The sequence below is a fragment of the Glossina fuscipes genome, unplaced genomic scaffold, assembly GCF_014805625.2.
Source record: "Glossina fuscipes isolate IAEA_lab_2018 unplaced genomic scaffold, Yale_Gfus_2 1, whole genome shotgun sequence".
Taxonomy (NCBI): domain Eukaryota; kingdom Metazoa; phylum Arthropoda; class Insecta; order Diptera; family Glossinidae; genus Glossina; species Glossina fuscipes.
This window is the reverse complement of record NW_023998415.1, coordinates 46,308,833-46,318,072: the sequence shown is the minus strand read 5'-3', so window position 1 is coordinate 46,318,072 and position 9,240 is coordinate 46,308,833. Positions and strand designations below refer to the sequence as shown.

The 9,240-nt window shown below is 32.9% G+C and overlaps 2 protein-coding genes across 2 annotated transcripts; one reads left to right on the top strand and one right to left on the bottom strand.

Annotated features, from left to right (window-relative positions):
• The first annotated feature begins 342 nt into the window (after nt 1-342).
• Nucleotides 343-1,444, top strand: LOC119631818 (mitotic spindle assembly checkpoint protein MAD2A). Its single transcript, XM_038024338.1, has 2 exons — nt 343-642; nt 792-1,444. Exons 1-2 carry the CDS (start codon nt 423-425, stop codon nt 1,193-1,195), a joined length of 624 nt encoding a protein of 207 aa, XP_037880266.1. The 5' UTR covers nt 343-422; the 3' UTR covers nt 1,196-1,444.
• A 259-nt stretch (nt 1,445-1,703) lies between these two features.
• LOC119631817 lies at nt 1,704-5,927 on the bottom strand. The gene is made up of 2 exons (XM_038024337.1): nt 5,718-5,927; nt 1,704-3,499 (listed from the first exon to the last, which is right to left on the bottom strand). Exons 1-2 carry the CDS (start codon nt 5,862-5,864, stop codon nt 1,829-1,831), a joined length of 1,818 nt encoding a protein of 605 aa, XP_037880265.1. The 5' UTR covers nt 5,865-5,927; the 3' UTR covers nt 1,704-1,828.
• Between the last annotated feature and the right edge of the window lie 3,313 nt (nt 5,928-9,240).

Below are 9,240 nucleotides of genomic sequence, written 5' to 3'. Positions count from 1 at the left end.
CAAAAGTAAAAAAATTTGTTCTTTTCTGCTATTTTAAAGTAAAAATGAACTGAAAACTTTTTATTTATTTCCACCTGTTCCCCGCCTCCGCACTTCTTGATAAAATTTATATACATTATATGTGTTTACGCAAATGCATATATATATATATATATATATATATATATATTGTAAGCTGATCGACAAGTTTCAGAGTATATATAAAAAGGAGAAAAAAAAAGAAGTAATCATTTAAAATGCAACTCTGTATGAAGTAAAAGTAACCACAAGATTTTTTGTTTGCGCGTAATAGATGATTACTTTTAGGATTTTGTTATTTGTTTAAGTGTTTGTGTTTGCATATGTGAAACGCGGAATCTTTTTGGCGAGTTTTTAATAAATTTCATTTTTAGTTTGAAAATTCTTTATACCAAGACAATAATATGAGCACCACTCAAGCTACGAAAAATTGCATCACCTTAAAGGGTTCAGCTCAGTTAATAGTAGAATATTTAAAATTTAGTGTAAACTCGATACTATTCCAAAGAGGAATTTATCCGGCTGAAAGCTTTGAAAGTACACAACAATATGGTTTAACATTGCTTTTATCTCGAGATCCTAAAATTGAAGAATTCCTTCGAAATGTTTTACATCAAACGCAAGGTAAGTAAGTAAGTAAGTGTGCATTAAATGCCTAATAATAATAATAATAATAATAATAATAGCATTGTTTGAATACTATATAAGTACCTATCTATCCACACAATATACATATATATAAATTTTTATAAAAAAATCTTATCATACATTAGAATGGCTTGCGAAGAATATGATTAGTAAAATCTCTATGGTCATAACGAATGCTCATACCAAAGAAGTATTGGAATGTTGGGATTTTAAAATGCATCCCGAATTGGGTGACGGTGAGACCGGCGATATCAGCAAATTGACATCGAGCAAGGAATTGAAGCGTATACAAAGCGAAATACGCGACGTTATGCGACAAATATCAGCAACAATTACGTATTTACCTTTATTGGATTGCATTTGCACCTTTGATATTATGATTTATACATTACGAAATTGTGATATACCGGAGAGTTGGGATGAAACCGGTGCTATTGTTATTCAAAATGCTCAGGCTGTACAATTACGATCATTTTCAACGGGTTTGCATAAAGTGGAGACAATCGTTAATTACAAGATGACCTCTTAAAACATATAATATATATATATATATATGAATACATATTTTTATTTATTTTTTTTTTTTTATATCAATTGTTTAATACATGTTTTTCGAATTATTGAGAATTAAGTTCTAAAGTAGAATCTTTTTACCGCGTATTTTTTCGAATAAAATTAATTTCTTTTCAATTCGCATAACTAGAGCCCTATTTATCATGTGCACGTTATTCGAGTCATAAATGTTTTAAATAAATTAAATCGAATTCTATTATTATAATCCCTTGTTCGCTGATTAATGTTTATTTTTCTATCTCACATATATAAAAAGAAAAAAAGGAAAAGCTAAACGACAAAACGTGTGAATGTATTGAGAAAGACTTACGCTTTAATCAATAGAAGCATATGTGGCTTCTTCTTATAATGTAATTGAAATATTTCAAGCATTACTTACTTACCTTTATGTTATTGAAAGAGAATAAATCTTCAGTATTTTTAATGAAAATTCTTTAAATTATTAAAAAAATTTCTTTTTTTTAAATCTATAAAATAACAATTAACACTCTTTGGTTGTTTTATCTTATAAATTTCATATTTTATAATAATATCTAAAACTATCGATTAATATGTACAACATATATTCGTTTAAATTGAGAAAAAAAAATCATTCAATATCTTCATCGTCTTCGTCGGACCCATGATCTTTGCGATCTAATTCACGTAAGACTTCATCAGCTCTTGTTATTAACCCAATTAAACGGAAGCTTTCACGTTCTAATGCGAAATCCTCCAACAATTTTAGATATGTTCGAGCTTCGGAGCAAGTTCTTATCGCCGGTAAAGATACGTAATCCTCTTGGGAACGTAAACGCCGATTTGTAGTCGTACGATTTAAATGGCTGGTATTTAAGCTAATAATTGGCGCCTTAATTAAAGGAGGCATGGGTCTAAGTGTCGGTTGCGCTGGCGCCGGCAGAGACGGAATATGAGCTGGTATCCTTTGAGGACTATTATTATATCGTAGGCTTTCAGATAGTATTTGCTGTTCCTGTTCTACTTGTGCGTGTGTAATATTTTCATCTTTTATACGCTTTTGTAATTTAGCCAAAGCTACATCCTCTAAAGAGTCATTGGTGGATTCTTCTTCTATTGTCAGCTTATCGTTATCTTTTGTTCGGTTTTTTGTTTCCAATACGGCAATGTTTTCCATGTTCAACTGTTTGCAATTATTTTCTATATTTAAAATTTCGCCCATTTGTTCCTCTTCATTATTATCATCGCTTTGATATTCTTTTTTGATTTGTATTGTATCCGCCATAAGGAAATCATCATCATCATCCTCATCGCCGTCTAAATCTTTGGGTTCTTCTTTAATTTCCTTTTTTATCTCGGTCATGGGTGGTGGTACTGTAATTTGTTGAATATCTGTATTATTTGAGGCAGCACCTCTAGGAAGATTGTTTTGAGAGGTTAAATTAGTGTTTACGGACTGGTTAGATTGTGCTATAGTTGCTAAAGGAATGATTGTCATTGTCATAGGTGTCGCTCCTGTTCGCTGTCCGGTTGTAGTTATAGGAGTAGCGACTAGAACTTTTTGACCTGCACCCGATAGACCATTTGTTTGTATAGGTAGCGCTACCAGTTGCCGTAGACCTTGTAAGTGCGGTAATGGTAAAGCTTGGGTTGTAATTGTCGCTTGCTGATTGCGGAGATTGTTTTCCACTCTTTTAATACCGTCTACATTTTCAATAAATTCATGTTCCCGCCTATCATCTCGGATCTCCTCTTCCTTTAGCTTTTCATCTTCCGGTGAGCATTCAGATAGCACATCTTTAATCACATCCTTTATCTGGACCGAGTGACCGGTTGTGTAACCGATATTTAACAATTTACTATCAGTCTCTGTAACCTGATATATTTGGCGAAATTTATCGCACCAATCCTGATGTGGAAAGAAATTCTGTAAGCCCATAGCACTTTTAAATTGCAAAGCCATCTTTTGTATCAGTCCGTCCGTAATTAATATGTCCTTATAGTACATCATGCGTCTTATCCATTCATAGACAGCCTTGCCTAACATAGAGACACGTACGACTTTCATTTCCAACGTTTTCGCATCTCGTTTACGGGTCCTCTGTTCCCAGGCGCTTAAAATTGCATCTTTCTGTTGGACAATACGTTTGATCTGATCGGGACTACAGTGAAACATACGTCCGATACGCTTATAAATGGGACGCTTTTCATACTCACGAATAGCGGCCACTTTTTCATTAAGCGCTAAAACATTTTTACGCTTAATACGATTGTCGAAGACGACTTTAACAACTTTCGGGCTCTGAAAAATACATAAAGTTAATATTTTTTACAGTTTAATTTTTACTTCGATATTTTTAAGATTATTAAGGGAGATATGGGCTTTACAAATCATGTATCGTATGTTTGAAGTCAGCACCAAAGATCGCTTAAAGTACACATATTCCCGATCGTTGTAAGATCAAGGCAAAAATAACGAAAATTTGTCTTTAGACATCTGTATTTTTAGTTTATGCTCACAGATCATGTTTGAAAATGGGCATAAGCTAGACATAATAACTAAGAAAGGTCTAGCTTACCATTTATAGCATTAGGTGGTTGCATATATTTTGATAGGCGACTTTTACAGGGGAAAAATGATAAGGAAATGGGAAATGTTACGGTACATAACGAATAAATTCGATGGCTTTGACCTTCCCGTACATCCATACATAACAGTTTTCCAATTAATATTAATGAGTTATTCAGCGTATGCCGATGCTAAACGCATGGAGCGCTCAAAACCACATTTTCGGCCTTCATTACATTTGTTATTTATTTGAAGAAATTTGATACCGAAGCCCACCAAGCACGTTCCGAGTCTTATGGCGGTGCTGCTCCATCGTATCCAAAATGTCGGTTATGGGTTCAATGGAAATATCATTTTTTTGGCCACTTATTGTCAAGGATACACTGTTGCAGCTCGAGTGGAAAGTTCTACCTCATCCAGCGTATTCACCAGACATGGCGTCTCCTGATTACCACTTGTTCACATCGATATAGTATGGCCTGACTTGCACGCGCGCCTGCAAAGTAGAAGAAGAAGAAGTTCGAAAATTGACCGATGCGATTAGATCGCTGCCCAAGTTCTTTCAACGCGATATCGTCATGTTACCAAAAATATGATAAAATATTGTAACAAAAGATGGAAAATATTTTGATCGATTTATATTGTACCAATTTTCCACAGTAAATGCGTTTTTCAAGTGAACAAACTTTCAAAATACATGCAACTATCTAATAGGTATTAATCTGTAACGCGGAAATATCTTCATTTCTAAAGGGTTCATGTAGAAGAGTTTCGACCGCCCTTGCTTTAAGTAAATAATTCACAATCTTATGCGTCTATTTGAAGTGGTGAGGAATCGCTTGATGAGGTTTCGTTATAAGCCAATGTAGCTTCTTTTAAATTCTTCTTCTTCTTGTTATTGGTATTATTTTTCCATCATTGGTATTGTTATTATTACCATTATTGTTAACATTATGTTATATAAGTTTAATGGAATCAATTTGTAAAACCTAAAGGGGAAAAATATTGCGAACGACCGTAGCTTTCAAGTCTATTCTGACATATTTGGTTCATATGTATGACAAATCCTTTGACTTGATAGGATGGCAAGCCTTAATAGCTACAAGGCACATGTTTTATTGCAAGATATTGTTTCCAATCTGATCATTTGATTTCTTGAAAATCTGTTGCATGGGCTCCGATCACGTAGCCCAAATGTGTAAATATTTATGTGTACTAGGGAGAGGCGCGTTTATCTATTTCTGAAATATCAAACGTAAGAAAAATTGAATGCAATGATGACTTTTTTTTTTTTTTTTTTTTTTTACGAATACCTTTTATTGGACGTAGAGATTGGAAGAGAGAATTTACTATTTGATGATGGTGGTCATAAAAGTTGAAATAAGTTTACATCGCTGTTCTTAATAGGCGCTCATCTTGGGCACTGGAAGTGCACGCGCAAATAATTCGGTTCACTTTAATGTTAACATAATAATTAATTTACATTGATGCGTATGTATATGTGTGTGAGCACATATAATATCGGGATATGTACGGGAATGTGCATTAATATATTTTTACAATAGCATGGTGATTGATTCACGTTGGGTCTATCTAAGCAGTGTGAACCATTAAAAAATGCTGATAGTAACGCATGATTACTGATTCGGCGCACTTTAAGGAAGGAAGGAAAAAAAAGAACAAAAAAAAAAAAAAAACAAATAAATAAAAAAAGAAATCTCGATACGCACACAACGGCAACCAAAAAGAGAATAATAAGAAAGTTCCTCTCTATCTCGGCCTAGCGATTATAATGCAGTCTCGGATAGACAAAAAGCAATAACATGATATCAGCACCTCATCATACTCCTCATATACCGCTCATCCGTAACGATGCTATCTTGTATATATTAAGGCGTAATAGTTAACTTTGGTGGGTGCACGCGTCTCTGTATGGAGTACTACAACTCACCTTGGGGTTAATGTTGACTTTGCTATCAATATTATTGTTGTTATTTTTGCTTGCATTATCGTTATTATTATTATTATTAATGTTGTTGTTGTTTTTTATATTAGTTTTCATGACGTTGTCAGTTTTAAGTTGCGCTCGAAAAAACATTCAAATAAAAATCAAAGTTTTTTTTTATTTATTTATTTTTTTATTATTATTATTATATCAAGCCGTTATTGTGTATGTTTATGTGCTTGCTTTTGCAATTGTTGTTGTCGCTCTTTTTCGTTTTCAATTTGTTGAGTAAATTCTAATTTGCAAATGTTTGCGCAAAATTAGCACAAAACACTGCAGTGACAATTGAAATATTAGGCAATTATTGTTTTATTTTGTTTATTATAAAGTTGAAATGCCTAGAGAAATGTTGCTTTTACTGCTCATACTAAACATTTTAATTGTGTTCGTGTTAGTGCATGCATAGGCATGATTTGTGGTTTTTATGATGTGTAAAAGCTGTTATTGTTGTTGCTTTTAATTTCCTTAAAACTGATAACAGTAATGTTTATTTTAAGTTTTTAGAAATGTTCTTTCTTCTTTCTTATTTTTTTTTTTTTTTGCTACTCGTTTTTCTTTCCAAACGGTTTGTAAAGAACGCATAGACTTTGTGTATGTATGGTATGTGAGTACTCTTGTACTCTTAGTTTTTTTTTTTTTATATAGTCTTTGTCTGTTTTGTACGTACGCCTAACAACACTTTCTTCCTCCCTCGTTGTTATGTATGTACGTATGTATGTATGTATGTATGTATGTATGTATGCTTGCGCTTTAATAATTTAAATATGCTCGTTTCAAATTTAGCCCGTTATTGCCGGTCGACGCAACACTTGATAATTTCAACGGTTTATAATGAACTAGAACATTGCGTTTGTCTAAAAACGGAAACAACCCGAGTCGGCCGTTGTCGTACTTACTTGCTCGACAATTTCGATTTTTTTTCACCGCTTAGCGGAGAGCATGACGGATAGCACACTCTCCGCAGCCCAAACGAATAAAAGTTAGCGCATTTCGGAGCGGTCGCCTAATAAAATCAATGAATCGTCATTTCGTCGTTTTCTCAAAATTACAATAGAATTTCTCAATCAAGTAGAAAGAAAAGGGAAATTGCGTTTGTGTTGCGCCGGTGCCGTTAACTCTCGCCGTCAACTTTTTTTTTTTTTTCTGTAAATACTCTCCGTAACCACATATATATATATATAAACGCTTACATATGTAGTTACATTCACGGTCATTTGGAGGGTTCAGTGCTATTTATTATTTTTTTTCTTAAATTTATAATTTTTAACTTGCTTTCATGAACTCATTCACTGATAAGTGCAATAGTTTTTGATTAAAGGCTTGGAGGAGAGAGGGTTGTTTCCACATAAATGAATTGCACTGAGTTGACAAAACATTTATTTTGAATTCATTTTTGCAAGCTTCTGCTCGTATTATACATTATGCCGTTAGTTTACAATGCGCATAGCAAATTTTTCTCAAATTACTCTCTTGCTCTCTTTTGTGCTTAAAATTTCATTTTTTTTTTTTTTTGTTTCGCATTCATAAAGAACTTTACTCTATTACAACTGCTTGCTTGAAAACATAGTCGTAACAGTCGTAGCCATTTATAGAAAGATTTTTATTTTATTTATTTTTTTCTTCTCATTTTTACAAGACTTTCTCACTTCTTTTCTCCCTCTCTTGCGCATATGCAGCATTTCTATTTTAATGGTTTGATTAATTTACACTACACATTTGTATGTAATGTATAAATAAATCGTAAAGCTTTGTATTGCTGGAGAATTTCATTATTATTATTATTATTATTATTATTTTAGATATTAGATGTAACAGCTAAGAAACAAATCCCTGTAACTAAGAATTAACTTATTAATAGACTTTGAATAATGTGAGATAAAAAAAGTGAGTAAGAAAGTGAAAAAATCGATCGAATCACAGAATTTATCATTTCGATGAAAAAGGAAAATGCAACAGCGCTACGATTAATATGGTAGACGTCTGCATATAGTGAAATTTTATTCCCTACACCACTTGTGCACGGTACAAGGGTATATTAATTTTGTTCGGATATTTGCAACGCCGAAAAGTTTTTGAGATAAACTCACCTTTTATCGTATCGATCGATTCAGAGATACTTTTTGATTCGATAAAACCTTCCATGTCCGTCTGTCCGCCTGTCCGTCTTGTTTTCGGGTGTTCAACTCACAGGTGGAAATTTTAACGTGCTTTTTCCCAAAGACGAACGATATTGCAACTTCGGTTCGGATCACTCTACTTTCCCGATCACTCCTCACATAACGCCTCATTTTGAAAAATCGTTATGTGGAACAGAAATCCGTAATTTATAAAATTTCTCGCCAAAACACGCACTACAACTATAACTGAACATTCTAAATTGGTATGCAAATTTGTTTCGGCTGGGGAAATATCTTGAATTCTCTCATACAGAATTTGTATCGTATAGGTCCATTTTTCTATTATGAAAAGCAAGCCCTAATTTGTACTTTCTTTGGATGGAAATTGAAAAATTATAAAAAAATTTTTACAAAGTAAATTAAGTTTGCCGGCCATATTATGTTCTGGGCATTCTTCAACATATGGACTTTCATGAGAATTATGCCTCTGCATTAAAAGCAATTTGTAATTTCTGGGGTGTATTATTATCAAAACGTGTCAATACCTATATTGGTGTAGGATGTGTAATTGTCGACTTTGCCCGACTTGTTCTTACTTCTTATGAAAGACTTCATAGAAGATTAAATCAAGGGCCATGCCCCAATGTAATGCATAATTACATAAAGTATACAGCAGACATAAACACAATTTAGGTAAACTTAAGCCGGATAAAACTTCTATTCTATGAAATGGGACAAAAGATAACCTTTTTTTTTGCAGAAAACCTGCGTACGAAGCAGTTATCAAATTAATATGCCATCGCTTCCTGTACAATTTTTTCATTAACGTGACTGATAGAATCGATTTCGCCGCATCCGTTTGACGAAATCACAATTATAACTTTAAAATTGTGTTGAAAATTACATTTTTGTCCTCTCATACTCACTAAATTGTACTCGAATCGAAGACTAATGAGTCTTTGAGCCTGTGATTAGAAAAAAATAAATAAATAAATAAATTTCCTCTTTCTTAGATCGCGATTTCGAAACCTCATTGAAAGCATTGAAATTGAAAAATTTCCATACAACATATGTGGATTTGTTGTTGTTGTTGTTGTTGTTTGTACATAATGGAAAGAAATATATTTAAAGTAAGACGCAAGATGCTTATATATCACAGATATAATTTTCCTATTCATCGCGCACTTAACTTTCTTGAAGTTGCTCGTAATAGAGGAATCTCTTTGTTTGTGTTTCTCTTTTTTGTCCAATCTATGAAACGGTGATCATAATTTCAAAATCTTAAAATATTAGTTATTTGCAAATGATTTGATCATTTTTCCATTTGAAAAATACATTCATTGTGCAAAATA

Excerpts from the sequence above, each read along its gene's own strand:
- LOC119631817 (XM_038024337.1), bottom strand. The coding sequence starts at position 5,864 with ATGTTTTTTCGAGCGCAACTTAAAACTGACAACGTCATGAAAACTAAT. Across the intron at positions 3,500-5,717 it reads AAGTCAACATTAACCCCAAG|AGCCCGAAAGTTGTTAAAGT; the intron begins GTGAGTTGTAGT and ends TGTATTTTTCAG.
- LOC119631818 (XM_038024338.1), top strand. The coding sequence starts at position 423 with ATGAGCACCACTCAAGCTACGAAAAATTGCATCACCTTAAAGGGTTCA. Across the intron at positions 643-791 it reads TGTTTTACATCAAACGCAAG|AATGGCTTGCGAAGAATATG; the intron begins GTAAGTAAGTAA and ends ATCATACATTAG.